The sequence below is a fragment of the Amblyomma americanum genome, chromosome 1, assembly GCF_052857255.1.
Source record: "Amblyomma americanum isolate KBUSLIRL-KWMA chromosome 1, ASM5285725v1, whole genome shotgun sequence".
In the NCBI taxonomy this organism is placed as follows: Eukaryota; Metazoa; Arthropoda; class Arachnida; order Ixodida; family Ixodidae; genus Amblyomma; species Amblyomma americanum.
In genome coordinates, this window is record NC_135497.1 from 505,623,994 (window position 1) to 505,641,861 (window position 17,868).

The following is a 17,868-nucleotide window of genomic DNA, read 5'->3' on the forward strand; positions in this document are numbered from 1 at the left end:
GAGCATCGCCGTGGAGCATCTTACGCAACTCGCAGACGGTGGGCAATGTTTTCGTTGCTCCTTTTTCCGGTCACTTTTTGCGCTGAAAATGCCCCGAACCTAACCTCAAAGTCGCCCGTCTGCCAAGTGCCCGCGTGCGCTGTGGTCTTACGTTCCGGCACCGCTAGACATACAGTCGGCGACGGCCACTTGGAAAGCACATGTGCGTGGAAAACGATCGGCGAGGCATCAGTGAGCAGTGGATGTATATACGACGGCGGCCTTGGCGGCGCTCGCAGGCGCGCTGGAAAGCGTAGCTATTTCTAGCGCTCCTCTGAGTTTGTTTTCAAGTCTGGCCGCTGCAGCAGCGTCTGCCCTGCACATCACGCCTGCAGCGCGAGTCTCCGCCGTGCGGAAGCTGCGCGTCTCTGTGCTACAGTGGCAGCAAGGTGGAAAACGGGGCTTGGTGAGCGGCTGGTCCACGCTGACAGCTGCACTTAATCAGGAGGGCCCGGAAGAAGAGACGCATCGCAGTGCCAGCAACTGCGTTTTATTGCACGGGCGTGCCTGAAATACATCACAGCCGCATGGGGCATGTACATAAAATACAACAACAAACTCAAGCCAACCAACTTGTGAGCGACTACACACCACAAGAAAGTAGGTAAGTTCTTTGTCTCAACAAGCGGACTGGCACGGCCGCCGTATTTGACTGAGCGGCGTGCTGCTAGAGCTCTTGGCTGTGGGACATGGGCCACGCTAAATGTTGCACGTTCGTCGAGACATACATGCTCCGCATGATTCATGTTTGCACGAGCGCAGAAGCTTAAAGTGGGACGCTACTCGTCCGCTACTGTGGTGTGTAGGTGAATAAATCGATCACTGAGAGAATGGTAATGCGCTTCTAGGCATGTAGGCGAACTCTGCAACACTTTGCGTGTAAGCGGTCCCATGACTACATTTCCCAAACCACAAGGAAAATGGTATGCACGTACAAAATGAAAGGAGCCGTTACTCCACTCTTATATAACACACTGTGGGGAGCGTTTTGGTAAGTTAGAAACTTCATTTGATTCCTCGAGTGCTTGTTTTCTACTTTCTTCACGTGTCCTCGGACGGAACACTGCGGAGGATTGGCGGACCACCGCGCCCATCATCGGTCCCTCCTTCCGACTGGAGCTCCCACATAATGGCCTGTGTATGCCATATGGAGGCTGTTGGAGCGAAAGCTGCACTGTCCGAGCTTCAACTTTCAAGGCCAACAATGTTTCACTTTGACCTTGAGCCAGGCTTCATACCACGTGACTGGCCGCACCTGGAGCCATGATTTGCTTGCGCCGAGCCTCCGACGTACCACGTGACATGACCACGTGATTACCTGTGTATGGCGCGCGCCTCGCCGCGCTCGCTTCAGTCGGAGCCGTGGGGGCTCGACTCTGCGCAGCGATGGACATCGAGGAGAAAAAAAACTAGGAGGGAGCATGACGTCACGCGCTCAGCCTCTGCAAGCCATCCTCCTCTGACGCCGCTGCCGAGGGCCCTTTCGCGCACTGACTCTTGGGAAATAGGCCCTCCACAGTTACCAGACTGACAACCAGCTTGGATAGCGGTGCTTTTTAGTGAACGTCCGTGCTCCGATGTAGCGCAGCGCCTGTCTTGCAGCTTTGGCGGAATGCGTACCGAGGTTGTGTGAAGGCTCCGCGTCTCAACACTTCTGTTGATTACGCACCTGAGTTTTTGGGTGCAGTGTAGAAAACTGCAGGTAAACTTTTCATCAAAAGGTTCGTCGGGGGCACTGCGCATTTGAACTAACGTCGCTCTACGCTATACGTGTACGGTACTCCAGTACCGACGTGAAGAGGCGTTTTCATGGTCTTGCTAGAAATACAAATTGCACATGCCCGCTTTGAATGTCGCTAGAATTCAGAATTTTTCCCAGCGGCGTGCGGCCGCTACCTCGTCACTGTTCAACTGTGGTTCGTAAAGAGAATGGAAAGCAATTCCATTCATCGTTATACACACACACGGAGCGCTTATTTCAGTGCATGCTATAAGCGGAGAATAGGCAAAGAAAAAAACTAAAAAAGGAGGCAGTGGCTTCCAGAGCGCTCCGGCGCGCTGCGCAAGATTCTATTTCTCGGGCAGGCGGAATTCGGCCCGCCCATGGGCCCGCCGTTCTCCGCTACCCTCGGGGCACAAGTCGCGCCGAATACGCTCGCGCACATACGCGGTTCCGACGTGAAATGCAGCAGTAAAGTATTTCTCTTTCTCGCTGTTGAGAGAGAGCGCCGACGGCTTTACGTCTGCCTGTATGCGCCTGCGCGGGGTGCAGGGGGGTCCCCGGCCCTCGGCGTTAGCTTGTTCGTTCGTTTCGGAGCCGATGCTCGGAGTTGACGCGGTGCTGTGGGCTCACGCAGTTGCTCGAGAACTGTATGCCCTTGTCGGAAGACGACGGCAGATACCGTCCTATAGAATAATGCAGCTTTCGTTACTGCGACCTGACAGGCGCTGTCATTAGTCACAGTAGCAAGCTTTCTGTGTGATTGTGGTGAGGCAGTTTCTGTTTGGAAAATGCACATATATGAAAACATTTATCCAAGCAAGAAGGTCATCATACATGAGCCACTCGTAGTATCATAACTGCACAACGGCACAAACAGATCATATGGTACAAAATATTCACAAAGTAAAGTGGACACATATGGAACCAATCGAGATATGTATAAAAATATTTATACCAGGTCAACATATATGAGTCATACCTCGTAACATAACTGCAAAAGGGCAAGAACAAATCATATGGCACAAGATGTTCATAAGCAGCAGAAAGACATGATTTATCGAAGCCAACACGTGAATGTTTATCCAAACAGTCAGGTTAGCATCAGCAGGACTCGTCTACACAGCTGCCAACCATATTAGTAATCTGCCAACAAAATCAAAGCATTCACAAGGTACGATGGGACAAAAGCTTGCCAAGGTAACATATGAGTATGTTTATCCAAACAGTGGAACCATCATAAATCCCAAAGTGAGCTTGGTCCACGCAGCTATTTGCAAATCTTTGAAGATACGACATTCACAGCAAGGTTCAATGCACTTTAAGAAAGAAACACGTGACAATATTTCGCTGTTCCTCAAAAAAGGCTTTCTGTGCAGGCTATTGATCCATCTGCATTGAATCATCCTTATCTTTGTGTATCAAAAGTTTCCTCATTCATAGTATGTAAGTGAAGAACCCACTCATCAAATAATAGAGGGCGTCACATTTTTGCGCCATTTTTTCACCTGCATTATTGTCTTTTATTTTGTTTCAACTAATAAGCTAAAGAGACATAAATTGGTGAGAACACTGTTTAATTGGAACTTTCAGAGCTTGGATTCTTCAACAGAGATTCCGTCTCCAATGCCTAATTACAGTCTTGGAAGCTCTATGTGCACTGGTATGTATGTCTTGACCATCTTCCATTAACGGAGATTAAGGTTCTTGGACAACAGCCACAGCAGTTGTTGGCCTTGATGGCCTACCAAACACTGTTGTGCTTCTTGATAGTGTTTTTTTTTTGGCTCTGGGCTATGGCTTTGCTGTATACAAAGTTATTTCTGTTCTGTGCTTAAATTTAGCTCAGCTCTATTTCCTCCTTCCTTTTTATATTCCACCATCTCCTTCCCCCAGTGTAATGCGGCAGCAAGTCGGTATCTTCTTGTTAACGTCCGTGCCTTTACTTCTCTCACCTCTCTTGGGAGCTTCACCTAACTCTGCATGACCCGAGGCATATTGCTCGCTGGCATACTAAATTTGATATATATTTTATTTTGCTTTTGCCGCTCACATGGCCCTCACAAGTATGCTCAGTGACCTTACTTCTCCCTTTTTTCGCGGTTAGTTTTCGTTTTCCTTGTATATTTACGACAGTGGTGTTCTGCAAAGATTTTTTTTCCTGCAAGATGGAATTGCAACTCTAGCAGCGAACATCTGCACACAAAGACTGCTGTCCAAACAGTAAAATCATTGTTAGATCACAATCACAAAAGAAGCCCCGTCTGTACAATTGGTAACAGGCTGCTCTAGGCCCAAGAATGAGCACAATCAGTTAAAGCATGCAGGACGGAATTTATTTACCCGGATGTGACTTTGGTGGCTGTGTCATCCGAGGTTTTGCAAATTTAATTATTTTCAGAGGTGCAACCTATCACTCTAGTTTCCTCTTGGAAGCTGATAACTGCTTTTGTGTAACCTGTGATCAGGAGCATAGCGGTTCGCATATCTGCCACGCCCATTGCACATACCCATTGCACATACCCATAGGGAGGACTAGCCGTGCAAGGAAGTGCCTCGATTTTGGCTCTGCCCATAGACTTCTCTCGTGGCGTTTGCAATTTTTTGTTGTTCTCTGCTGCTCCTTTTCTTCCGTTCAACATTCTTGTCATTTTTTTATGATTTTCCCGTGTTTATAATTGAACAAGACATTCTTAATATATTTATTGCCTGGGAGCCCTTATGAATTTCTGGAAGTCCTCATGTCTTGGCTTGCATCTTATTCTGCCTGGCATTAATGCAGAAATGAGCACAGTCACATAACCCCTCTAATAATGGCAAAATTGAATTTCTGTTAATTCAGTTATAAATGGCTGCTTATATAGTGAATAATTATACTGTAAGAATTTAAAATACAATTAGTCCAAAATAAAGTTAGCAAAAAACAAAGGGGGGTTGAGGCATCCATGAATTTAACTGCTTGTGGAATCAAACATGAGCTCCAAGAAACCAAAGAATTCACCAGAAACAAGTATGAGAATCTCTGCATTAACTGCTTACTTTCATACAGGTATAAATGTAATATGCTGATAGGATAATTTTACGGCAATAAACAGCACTGAAAAGCAATGGAAGAATAAAATTTAACCTTGCAATAGTTAGGATATAGTTTGCGACAGACACAAAACCTTGCTACTGGCCCTTGAACTGCATAAACTTTGTGTATTTCTGTCGAACCCTTTCATGATGTAGCCTATGTGTGATTGACCTGGCAACGTGATGCATTCTCACATCCAGATATTTGTCAACTATTGCCCTCATTAAATGAGCTGAGTGGCTCTCCAGGGCATAACTATCGAGCATATGCTCATCTAGACCCTTAAACAGGTCTCTGCCAATGAATGTAGTCATTGCAGTAAGGCCAGCCTTAGCTGAAAGTGTTTGGGATGGCAGTGAGGAATATGCAAGAGCCGTGAGCAAGTGCTTCTCTATTTCTCGGCGAATCGTTAACACATCTCTTGAAGGATAGTTAAGTCCACCGGAGGACTTCCTTTGTATGAGAGAGTGTGCAGTGTATACAGGGCCTGAAACAGTCAGTGGAGAAGTGCACTCGGAGCACTTGGTGCGGGCCTGCAAATGACGAATAACCAAACCGGCAATGTGTACAATGATGGAATCAACAAGATCCGAAATTTTGCCTGGATCTGCGCAGTACGCGTGATCTTCCGGAAGGGTCTCTGTTGAAAGGGCTTCACTGTCGGCAAGGCTTCTTCTCGAGGTGCTCAAGTTAATCACGTCGGTGGAAGAAGGCTTTGCTGTTGAACTCGCATGCAAAATTTGAATTTGTTCTAGTGGAAGACAGTTCCCAGCAGCAACATCCTTCACCTCATTTTTAATTATTAGGCGTTTGTATGCTGCAGCAAACTGTCTTGCTGTAGGATTGTCATTGCATACCCCAAATGAACGAATGACACCAAAGAACAATTCCAAGTGATCTTGACTTAGTTTTATTGTAGGAAGGTATGCCAGTAGCTGATTGTCCCTGATTAAATGATTGTATAGAGAGATAACACTTTCGCTGCAGATAATAAAGCCGATAAATCCAGTTTTCCTGTTAGTTTCAATTATTAGCTTTCCATCTGCTGACTCTCTCAGCGAAGAAAAGTAGGACTTCAGTTTTTGCAGGTATGCAACGACAACAGTCGAGTTTTCAATGGTCAGCGGCTTCTTCCACCCATACTGTTTTAGGTGTCGTGAGTTAAGGATATCAAATGTGCCATTTACATACCTAAACAATTTTTCGGTTGCGGAAGTTTGGCGGAGTCTTGGAATATTCTGTGCTCTGCATTCTGCTAAAGCGTCAGCTACAGACTTGCTGAAGAGCTGTGCAGCAAGAGAGACTTTCATCGGCTGACTTTTCCAATCTATGTGCGACTGCCTCAGCTTATTAGCTAAATGGAGCCCTTCTGCATACTGAACCTCATAGAGGTCCTCAATATGCTTCCAATTAACCACTCCACCGTCTTCATCTACAATGATTCTTTTGTCACAAAGTGTGTTGCGCAGGAGCTTCAGCATATGGAATGCATCCAGCATTGCAAAAACCGGTTGTTTTGTAACTGGATGTGGGAAATATGCATTCAGTTCAGCAAGGTCAAGCTTGCAGCCAAGGCTACGCTACATTGATAAGTTTGCTGCAGCACCATCACATGTGAGGTTCACAACATGTGCTCCATTTTCATGAGCATGAGAGAGAGCCTGTAGAACCAGGCTGCTCCTTTGCTCTCCTGTAAGTCCATCAACTAAAAAATAACCAATTGGAAGTTTCCAGCGTCCATTAATCGCTACCAGCATTAAAACGAATGCGTCTCTAGCGATTGGGAGGCAGTCATCGTTTACCTCAGTTCCCATATCGACATATCCATGAAATCTTTTCCCATCCCACTCTACATGCCTTCGAATTGCCATTTCATCGACAACCAAGTTACTAATTGTTGGGTAGCCTGTGTTTGAATTTTGATCAACTTTAATTTCTAGTGCAGCCAGGGCTTCATTTGTGAAACCAGCAGCACCATCAATGCTCTGGTACCATTTCGACAAGGTTTTTGGATGCGGTAAGCAGGTGTCAAATACAGCTCGCACATAGTTGTAGGCTTTTGGTGAATAAAAGTGTAACGTCAAGGCAAAGGCCCTGAGTTCCGGTGAATAAACAGTTGGCATTGCTTCCCCAGACTTCTGTGCCATTTGACGCATAAATAGGTCTTTGTTAGGTCCTGCAAGGCTCTCCAGCGTTGCGATGCCTTCGTCGATAAGAATGCGGTTTTTGGATAAGTCCTTGACGACATCCTCTAGATGGGCGACTTTGCGTGCAAGCCGGCGTCGGTACTGCTGCAAACAATTAATTCTCTTTTTGCTTGCAGTTTGTAGATTCGTATACCGCCTAACTTCGCTTCGCAGAAAAGCCTTTTCGGGAGTATCTTGTACGGCCTGCTGCTGAAATGGAGTTTAACACAAACTAAGCACTACCTCATCACACATTTCTAAGAAAAACGTAAACAGCTAAATACATTAGCTCATTTCCTTTCTAAAAGTTCTATAGTACATCATGCAAAGTGGTCAGTGCAAAAGTTACCAGTTTACATGCCTAATCCACTAGCATTCAAGTTTTTGTATAGGATATAATGTAATTTTATGCATGAAAGCAGATCAGGCAGCCCCACGGCAATGCTGTACAAAAAGAAAAAGTTTTCAGTTCATTGTGCTAGAACATAATTATTTGATATTGGTAACCGTTTCAATTGTACAAAAGTAATTCTTAGGAACAAAAGGTATCCGAGCAAGGTGGTTCGTTACTTTCTAGATGATTTTTTAGCTACATGGCTTGACAATTCATCTTGAAACAATTACAGGTGAAGCCCAAATAAAGCATGTATTACGAAATGTTAAAAATTTTCTCATGGTAGTGCTGAATTTTTTTTATTTGGGATGCACAAACTGTATGAAGAATCAGTTATGTACAAAGCTCTCTGAGTGATGGGCCGTCATTAACCATGGAAAAAAGATTAGAATTTCCAGCAACAGGTCTTTCTTATGCCTTCTTACCATTTCACATTGTGACGTTGATGGTCTTTCTAAGATGTTGCTAGCTTGCAAGGATGGAGGTGAAGAGGCATCCATAATTTCGTCATGCTGCCTTGAACTGCCTGGCTAGAGAAAAGATGACCACAATGCATGCAAGCAAAGAAGTTTGTTCTGTTAAAGTAGTCAACTTACGGTTCCCGCTATAACTGGTACAAAAATAGAAAAAATAACACTCAAACCATGAAGTGCACAGAATAAAATTAGATGTTACCTCATTTTTCGAATAAAGTGATCTTGCGATGCTTGTAAAACTTGAGCCTACCTTCACTGCTTTGTGCTTATGGTCAAATAGAATGTCACTTTTGGCTCGTCATGGCGCACTGACAGCATCACAAACATGGCATTGGCATAATATGTAGTAAAGTCCTTTCTAAATTAAACAAATTGTGATTTCCTGGCAGCACAATTTGGGATTCAAGTAAGCCAAAACAAACTTTTAAAGAGAGCTATAAAGGTATTTCTCACCATAGATATGTGCGAAATCACTTAATGATACCTAATAAATTGTCCCTTCACTGGTTAAGGTATTTCACTGTTTTCAAAAGGACCGTCTTGCAACATTTGAACACCACTAAAGTTTGCAGATAAGTATGCCCTCTAAGAACATTGTAAAGGCCCCCAGTGCCACTACAAACTGTGGCCTGCAGCTATTTTCAGCATCTGCAGTTTTGCAACTCTTCCAGAATGCAGCTGCACATATAACTATCAACAACATAAACTATGTTGTTATATTCACCAAATATTTTATAAACAAGTAGAGCATGCAAATACACAAAAGCCATAGTAGAAAACATAGTAGACGTACCCTAAGGGTAAGCCCACCACGTTGACATAATGTAATAGCAACCCTCAAGCCCCAGACCTATGACTTGAGCACTATGCATAAGTTTTACCCTTAATGAACCACTAATAGGTCACACAGATCTTGACATTTGCAGGATATGAACATGCACATACTTCTGTTACATTGGATGTAAAGTTATTGGAGGTGCTTGACTTACCAAGACATCTTGCGATGCTGACAAGTCACTTAACACGCCCACAGTGACAGGCTCATCCGAAATGTCCATATCTTCTGAGGCCACATCAGAAGCTGCCTGTAAGGGTGCACACGAGAAATGAATCTTGTCCAGTGCAGGTGTGTTTTTTTTGAACAGCACTGCCTAGTGAGAGATTGAAAGTAATTCGACATATATATATACTGTATCATCTTGAGGCGTTTGCATCTCTCGATGAAACGTGCTCATGGCTTCTGTTGTCAAAGGCGCAGTGCTTTGTTCCAGAGAACGCTGGCAAAAAAATAAAACAATATACAATGTACAATGCGCTCGCTTGGCATCAAGAAAAGCCAATAGAAACGGTCACTTAATAATATATATAAGGTCGCATTTTTCTTACGTATTAAAAAAAAATGCAGCCACAAATCAGCGGCTGTCTCTCAGCCTTACCATTGCAAAAAAAAAAACTCTTTCGCATCTGGTCATTCTTGAACGCAATTAAGAAAAATTAAACCAAGTACACAGCAAAGTATATTTGCAGACATACATCAGAAAGGATGGCCTTTTTGTTTTATCTCGCGCAAGAATAAAACCGGTGTGCATATTCCAAGACATTAGGAGTACAGATGCTCAAGCGGCAGTAACGAACGGCATATTTCGAAAAAGATATATGTTACAAACGCCATTCTTGTCGCGTTGCAAGAGCAATGGTTACCGCATTGAACTCCGCTATATTACTCAGCCAGCTTGGTTATTTCGTTTCCGAGGGTTGTTTGACGTGTTATTTTCATATTTCACAGGCTTGTACATCTCTCTGAATGGAGGAACACTAGCACGCAAAGGCAAACAGCTAGTCCAGCAAAAAGCAGAGGACCGGAGTGTATATACGTTCGCGCTCAGCCGAGACGTGGAAACCTGAGACTGCGCGCACTTTTGCTCCCTCGAAAACCACCACCTTAAGAGCCAAACGTGACCTCGCAGCGGAGCGGCGGTGCCGCTGAACATACATATATATGTAAAGCAACAAAAATGCGCCGTACGTGCGCCTAGCTTTGACGTCGCCTGGCGAAGCACTAGTTGCCGCAAATTTATGTGTGTGTACTTTGCTTATTGAAAAAATAACTATTTCACTATTTGCTTGAAATAATCGTGGGAACAAGTGAAGACGAAAACGATAACGTAGATTCCACAAACCTGTGAAATTGACGGCACGGCTCTTTGCTTCAGCCTACCTGAAACCATAAAATCCTCAGATTTGAAGTGTATAGAGCAGACACAGCTCCATTTCGATGGCATCCAAGTTTCGTCGCGTTCCAGCGCTTCTCTCCAAAGAGTTTTCAGTTTAGGATCTTTTGGAAACCTGTTGTGAAAAGTGCAGCACGTATCAAGATATGTGAAATTGAATCGGCATTCAGATTAAGTAACGTCATTTTTGTCCTATGTCAAACTAAAACGAGTTTCGTATTAAACATTACATAGGCATGCCGTAGTCGGCAATAGTTTCGTTTCTCAAGGAATGAGCGCAGCGTATATACTCACCGATGGAACGAAACCCCAGGACGGCGTTCTTCGGTGCGGCTCCTGGATCCCGGCACGCAGCACTTCATTGCGCAGCTCAGACAACCCAACCGCACTTCGCGAAACACACGGGCGCACTGAGGCACTGGCCTCTCGGCACATACAAATCTCCAAGCTCCATGGCCTGTGCGCGCTTCTCATATTTCGAGCGCAGCCGTGTTGGTCGTCTGACGCAACACAGCGAGAGAGCTAAACCGAAACCGAAATCCGGCTAAGAACTACCGCTGCCTTGTCACGTGAGGGCCTATTTCCCATGATACTTTCCATTATAATTTTTATGACTAGGCTTCAAGTTTATGACGTCACGCTCCCTCCTAGTTTTTTCTTCCTCCATGGCGATGGAGGCCTTTCGCTTGTCTCAGTAGGTGTAACTGAGTTAAATCCCAGCCATTTTTTTTCTTTGCCTTTGACTCTTTCCTTCCGCTTTATACCATTTTTTTCAAGCCCACTTATATGTTATGGATACGCTATCTTCCGTCCTAGAAGTCCGCTATGTAGTGTATGTTGCATGCGGTCATGGATTCGTAGTACAAATGGGTGCTCTAAATTATGAGTGAACAAAACAGCGAGGGTGAGAAAACCTCGAATGCATATGCTAAACGCATCCCTGCATTAAAAAAGCGCTTAAAATTTGTACGCTTCGATATGTAAAGACAACAGTGGATAAGCTCATATGTAGCCAACAAGTAACAAAACTGCCGCACTTCTTGCAGCGACGTGCCGGCAGCGCCTCGCTCGCTAGGCATTGCTGGGCCTAATATGTTTCGCATCGAAGCCGCAGACGAAGGTGCTTTGAGTCTAGCCCCTGCCTACTATAATATCATAGCAATGGAACGGCGCAAAAAATGGGACAGGAAGACAAGAAGTGACAGACAAGGCGCTCAACTTACAACTGAGTGTATTTCATGCGATATCCCAATAAATACCGATATCGCACTGTTCTGTTGCTATGATCATGAACCAACTGGCCCAACAATCTTCCCTTTTGCTATGATAAGATGTCTACTCCTGTTACGAGCACGCACTAAGAAAAATAATCTTAATAAAATTAACGTACAGTTGATTTCCACAACGTCTTTGGCAGAGAAGCGCGCCAGGCGGGCGGGCGCCGCCAGGCTTTAGTTATTTACGTTGGCTTCACCGCATGACGGCGATGTAGTGTGCAAAATGAGTATGAGAGACCGAAAAAGCACATGCCATGTTGAAATCGTCACACGGTTTCACAGCGCTAGCGCTGCCTGCAGGTAGCAAAGGACGCGCAGCCGACCAGCCTCCATGGGCGAGAAGTGATCAGAGAGCGCCGCTTCCATGCCCGCGGCGTGCCTTTCGATATACCGAATGTTCCTCTGAATTTGAGTTCGATAAACGCGAACGACATATGTATATTTTGCATAGTGTTTTGAAAGGGATGTCGTTCTTACTGTTCAATATAAACAATAATTTGATATATCCAGGTTCCATATATCTCGGTCCGGTTGTACGACGTTAAAGCATTTATTTATTTATTTAAAATGACACTGACCGCAGCGGTGGCCTAGTCGTTTGAGCATCCGCCTTGCATGCGGGAGGTGCGGGGTGCCGCCCAATGCCGCCGGGTACCCACCGGTGGTATAATGGGCACAAGCTTTCCCCTGCCTGGTGATTGGCTTCTTTAGTGTGAAATGCATGGGAAATGGGTCTTTGATCCCACTTGAGTAAAAGAAAAAAAAAAAAACTTGCGCGATGGCGCTCTTTGAACACATATGCCCTTGCGTCCTAAAAAAAAATATCATCATTATCATGATAAGGACACGGACGGCAACTGCTTAGAGCTTTTGTTCTCCGTAAATATCGTCCGTTTGGCTCTTTGTGGCTATAGCGAAGTTTCTTCGGAAGCGAAAGACGTAATTACCATTGAGAAATCAGGATTTAAAGAGGTAAATATTTTTGCCCCGGACCCTAGGTTAAAACTGGCGATGTCAAGGTCGGAAAGAATTCCATTATCATGGTATGGAAATGAAGGGCTGCGTATAACCTAGCCTCAGATACTCGCATAAAAAACTCGTTCTCGGTGTCATCGCAGTTCTAAACTACACAATTAGCTTATAGAAATTTTATTACACCTGGACTAGAATATGCGGACACAGCTCGGTTTGGGGGGTGGGGGGTGGGGGAGGGACAGAGGACGAAAGAAAGACGACACTGAAAGCTATGAGCAACGCTATTTTGTAGAGCAAGAAGAGTACAATATATTAACAAAACTTGTGGGTGAGTGCTATTATCAAGTAGCCGACAGCAGCTTTTACTCCGGGCCCCGAGCATCTTGTTTAATGCCGTGATCGAATGACACTTATTGCAACTGATAACTTTTTGTGCACCGCAGCCTTGACACTGAGGCGATTGGACTTGGCTTAACTCGTCACGACATTGAGTGGACGCGCAGAAATTGGAGTCATCTGGTTTGCCCAGACTGGACCTGCTGAGGCAAAAGTCATGCAAAGGACATTCCAATGTGTAGGACATCATCGGATCGTAGCGGCCATGGCAACGGAACACTATCAAGTGACTAGCGACACACTAAGCATTTTTCTGCGCTCTACATTCAGTGGTTCCGACTTCGTTCACTACATAACCCACAGTGGTCAGGACGTTAACTTTTATGGGAAGAACAGCTAAAGTGACTTCTGAACACCTACCAGCCTAAGTTTACTATGCTTAGAATCGCGCGAGTAAGTTTGTTGATGAGTTGTGCTAACGGCCGTAATTAGTGGAATTTTCTGTCGAGGCTTGTGATACATATCGCTGAACCAGAACAAGACGGCAGTACTAGCTTGAAAGAAACTTCAATGATAGAAATTTTTGGTGACAAGGCGGCCGTAACTGGTGAAGGAGAGGGATGATTAGCGATCAATCAGAGATGCCCTTGTTCTGCAGAGTACGTAACTTAGCTGGTGATGATGGTGACGATAATCAAGAATTACTTGACAGAAAACAGGCGGTACCATTTCACCTCGCATTCAGCGGGCGTGCTCTGAGTGTCGACCTTTTAAGTACAAAAAAAAAAGACTGATTATTAACTATCAGAAAGCTTTGCAAAGCACTCCCATGGGATAGGCTCCAAGGAATCTTACAATAAACGCGCGCCTATTGGAGAGTGTAAGAAAGTTGCAAGGCCTGACTATACCAGGTGTTTCAAAGAATGTGACCACTAATTAAAAAAGGGTTTTTGAGGTAAGGAGAAGCTTTTGCGGCATAGTAATAGCCGTGATGGCGGACGTCAAAAAACAGGCGAATCATGTTAACTAGTAAAGTGAATAACTAAATTCTAATAGTTGACTTTTCAACTATTACCGATAGACACATGATTGCAATTAGAGGTTTGTAGCCGGACATTAGTTATAGCTATATTAGATTTTAGAACTTCGAAATCGCGATTAACCTCGCCGCTGTGGCTTGATAAAATCTGGCTACATCGTGCCAGATACATGCGCTTTCGAAAAGCATGCAGGCAAAGCATGCAGAAAACCCCTCCACTGTACGTAACCAGTCGAAAGTGTAGTTGTAAGTGATACTGATATAGGTGCGGCAGCGTTTGTGGCGACTCTTTTTCGGCATTCATTCATTGAATCAGGGCTTCTGTCCGGGCTAGCTGATGCATTGCTAACTGACGAACAACACAGCGGGAAAGAGCGTGGACCAGAGGGAACACACAACAATTAGCGCGGAACAGTGGGTAAGTGGTGCCCGCTTCTAGGGAGAGCGTAGCGTCGAGGCTTGTGTTAAGGAGGGCGTCGTGCCGCGGCACCGTACGCCACTTTGCAGCCTGTTTCTCCGTTCGTACGTTACGTAGAGAAGTGAATGTAACACGTTTTTCTTATTCCAGAGGAAGCAGCATTTATGGCCGCTTTTCTCAAAACAAAGCGGTGAACAACAAGAGCATGAGAGAGCCTTCTGCATTGTGTGCCGCAAGTGGCTCACTGGGATGACGCCGATACGGCCTCTTGCTATAATAAAGCGAAAGCTTTACTAGGCTATGTCGACAAGGTCGTGTCCGCAAACGTGTCCGCAGCAGTTGCGAGGAACTTGGAAGAGGTTGCGGCAAACGAAAGGTTGTAATCAAAAGAGGATGATGTGAGGATGCTGCGCAAAAGGAATATGTCGATAGAATGATCAGTTAATCAATTAGAGCCAAAAATGTCCAAAACGTTGGCGGAGCCAGGGTAACGTGTGGCGGCAAATTTAAAACGAAGCGTGGCGCCAAGTTTGAAAACTCGAAATGGGCAAGTGATGGAACTTGATCAAGTAAGACAATTAGTTGTGGTAATGGGTAAATTGGATGAATTCACATCAGTGATTATTTGAGTAAATGTGAGGAAAAGAGACGAGTGAAGCAAAGAGAGGCGACGATTGAAGCAAACAGGGGCAACTAGTAACGAGGAGGCGTCAATGCGGGTCATTCCTCCAATGCGGGTCACCGCTGTGACCTCGAATTTTTCAGCTTCAAATTAGAAGCGATTTGCGACACGACTGATCGCCCGGCAGAACGCAGAGCGATTCGCCGGAGATGTCTCAGTTGTGCCTTGGTAGGCTTCTTCTTTCACGTTTCCCAGTGCCCGCTTTTCCATTCAACTCGGGAGGCGAGATGTCGGCCGCCGTCACGGCTGTGCGTTTTCATGTCCAGAGAAGCGGGCACGTCAGAGAGGGCCGCACGGACGCTCCCTTCAAATCGGGGAGGGGGGGGGGGGGGACTATTTTTACCCTGCTCGGCTTAACTGCGTGGGAGGCGGAAGTAGAGCTTAATTACAAAATTTATTATTAGAAAGCGTGCTCGTCCAGTCTAATTACCGCTACATTTCAGTCGTCTACAAGCCCCCTCATTTGTTCTGTCGTTCGCAATAAAACGGTCAGTTGTTAATGGAGCTTGCGGCGTCCGTCGTTCTTGCGGCCCGTTTATAAGCGCCAACATCCGACGTTATAATGAACCAACTAGCCTAGCCTTACGCTCTGGTGAACAACGCTCGTAACTATGCCGCATACCATGAAAGCTATTCTGGCTGAAACAGGTATGAAAATACTTACGGATCTTTTTGCTGTACACGACGACGAGGGGGGGGGGGGGGGAGGGGGAGGGCGGAGTCTCTTCACTCACTATTTGAAAAAATCCTCGGGCTGCTACTCTTCGGCATTAGCTCAACGGGCCGCAGAGAACACATCTGATGGAGCGCGAAAACAGAAAACAGCAGCAATGAAATAAATCTTCAGCGCAAAACTGTACCGTGCCAAGGAAGATAAGTCGGCGTTCTTACACTGTCGCATACATTGTGACAAATGGCCGCTGCATTACTTTCTCTCTTGACTCTGGTTCGATGCACTTGCTCGCAATGTGGCTTCTTAAACAGCGGCTGCGTTTTCAGGGCCGTCCAATCAAATCATGTCGGAATAGTCTGAAATGAGCTCCCACTCCTGCTGTTGAGTGACAACGGTGGTCCGCGCGAGTCCGCGGGTTCGCTGTCGGCGGGCGCACATCGGCGGTGAGCGAGAACTCCCGTGCGTTGACGTTTGGCGGCTTTCTTACGGAGGTCGAATTGTCGGAATTCGCTCATCGTATGAAAACGGCTTCGCAAGCCGAGTGCAGATCTGGATATTACAGTTCATTTTTGAAATGTTAAATGGACTTTTGTATAAAGGGCAGGGGCCTAGATTCACCTTACGATGCTTAAATTTATCCATCTCTTTTACGCGCTATAGCAACGGATGAACGCTTGCAATCGCATAACTGAAGGTATACGATGCGCTAAAGGTTATCGCGGTTATTGTCTCGTAACCGCGTGCCGCTGTTCCATGCTTCGGAGCACCTGCTACTGTCGGCCGCGCACAAAATGACTTGACAACAAGGAACCGTGCTTCTATGATGCCAGCCAGAGAGCGAGTGCGCGCCCCGAGGGGAAATTTCTGGGACGGGAGTCGCCGAGATGGGGCTTGCGCGGGCGACGACGAGTGCTTTGAACCCGCGTTGCCGCCGCCGGGTCGGCGGCCCTTCAAGTGGCGGTCAGAGTTCAAGGCGACGACGCTGCCTTCCGGCCGCCGCCAGCAGTGGGTGCAGCCACAGTATACGAGCGGCGGCCCTTCCCGGAATAACCGCGTGTATAATCTAAGCACCACACGAGTGCCACTTGCGGAAGAACTGGGGCACGCGCCGAGCTTCAGGAACACAAAATCAGGTTTAATGCGCGCCGACCAGACGCAACATGCTTGCGCGGCTTGTTATATACGTCTCCACAACGACGCGCATCACCGCCCCCAGCCATTGTTAGGGCGCCGACCGAGGAGACCCGACCGAACCGTTCGCGAAAACTGCCAGTGCCTCAGACTCCCGTCAACTGACACGTGAATAATTTTGAGCAAGATGTAATACCTGTAGGAGAGCCGGTTGGAAGGTCGTCCCGAACTCGTAACACTGCGATGTGTGACACTCATGCAAGTTATTTCCGCTGTGGGAACAAAAATACACTGCGTTATCGTTAAGGGCACAGCGCCTCAACGCAACCTCTCAACTTCAGCGAGGACGGCCGTTACGGGTGAGGAGACACGCTCTATTGTCGACTGTGTAGTTTGGTTGGGTGACAGCGGCGCCTCTTTTCAGCCGGAAGTTAGGCGCCGAAGGTGCACTCGCGACGCAAGCAAGAACCTTTTTAAACGGAAGAGCCCCGTGGTTTGGGCTCAGTGCCGCCAGTGCTTGGCTGAAGTCACCATATAAGTATACAGTATACCTTCACATTTATTTCCTCAAGGTTCCCTTTTGGGAGGCGTTACATAACGGGTGGGGTTAATGAAAGATAAGAAACAATGAAAAATTAGGGGAACACCAAAGCTCCGCCCATAATGGTATGACGCGGCAGCCTTCATAGGATTCTCTTTACACACAGTGATTTCACACATGTACATTTGTGCACTAACCAGACTGTGGTAACTAATATGATATTTTGGGGTATTTAGTAAATTTTATATAATTAGGTATTATTTACGAAATAACTGACGTCGGCCGCGGCTGAGAGTTACAGAAAAAGTTTAGCTCTTATTTCAAACTCCTATTTTCAGTAATTTCTAAAAGGATTCGGTTCAACACACGTATAGACCTTGACAAGGCTCACGGCAATGCTGCCGTTCCCCGCATAGTGCGCCTAATCTTCTAAGTATACACCCGCTACGCAGTAACAAAAGCAGGTATAAAGGGGCCAACGATATGCATGCCGCGAAAAGTAAGCGGGCCGCAGTCATGATTGCACCCGACGATGCAGTGATATCCCGCGAGGCAGCACTTCGTCCAAGTCGACTGCACAGCTGGGACATCAAGTCCGCAAGTCCCCCAAGGGGCAACCTGTCCCCCCCCCCCTACCCTTCCCTCCACGCCCGAGACCGAACACATGGACAAAA

The 17,868-nt window shown here is 46.1% G+C and overlaps 2 protein-coding genes across 5 annotated transcripts in view; both read right to left on the reverse strand.

Annotated features, from left to right (window-relative positions):
* Positions 1-17,868, reverse strand: part of Mp (collagen XV/XVIII-type protein multiplexin) — a 307,755-nt gene that overhangs the window by 248,514 nt on the left and 41,373 nt on the right. The gene's annotated exons all lie outside the window — the stretch shown is intronic.
* Positions 1,081-9,165, reverse strand: LOC144128184 (uncharacterized). Its single transcript, XM_077661328.1, has 4 exons — positions 9,082-9,165; positions 8,881-8,976; positions 7,841-7,945; positions 1,081-1,173 (listed from the first exon to the last, which is right to left on the reverse strand). Exons 1-4 carry the CDS (start codon positions 9,124-9,126, stop codon positions 1,081-1,083), a joined length of 339 nt encoding a protein of 112 aa, XP_077517454.1. The 5' UTR covers positions 9,127-9,165.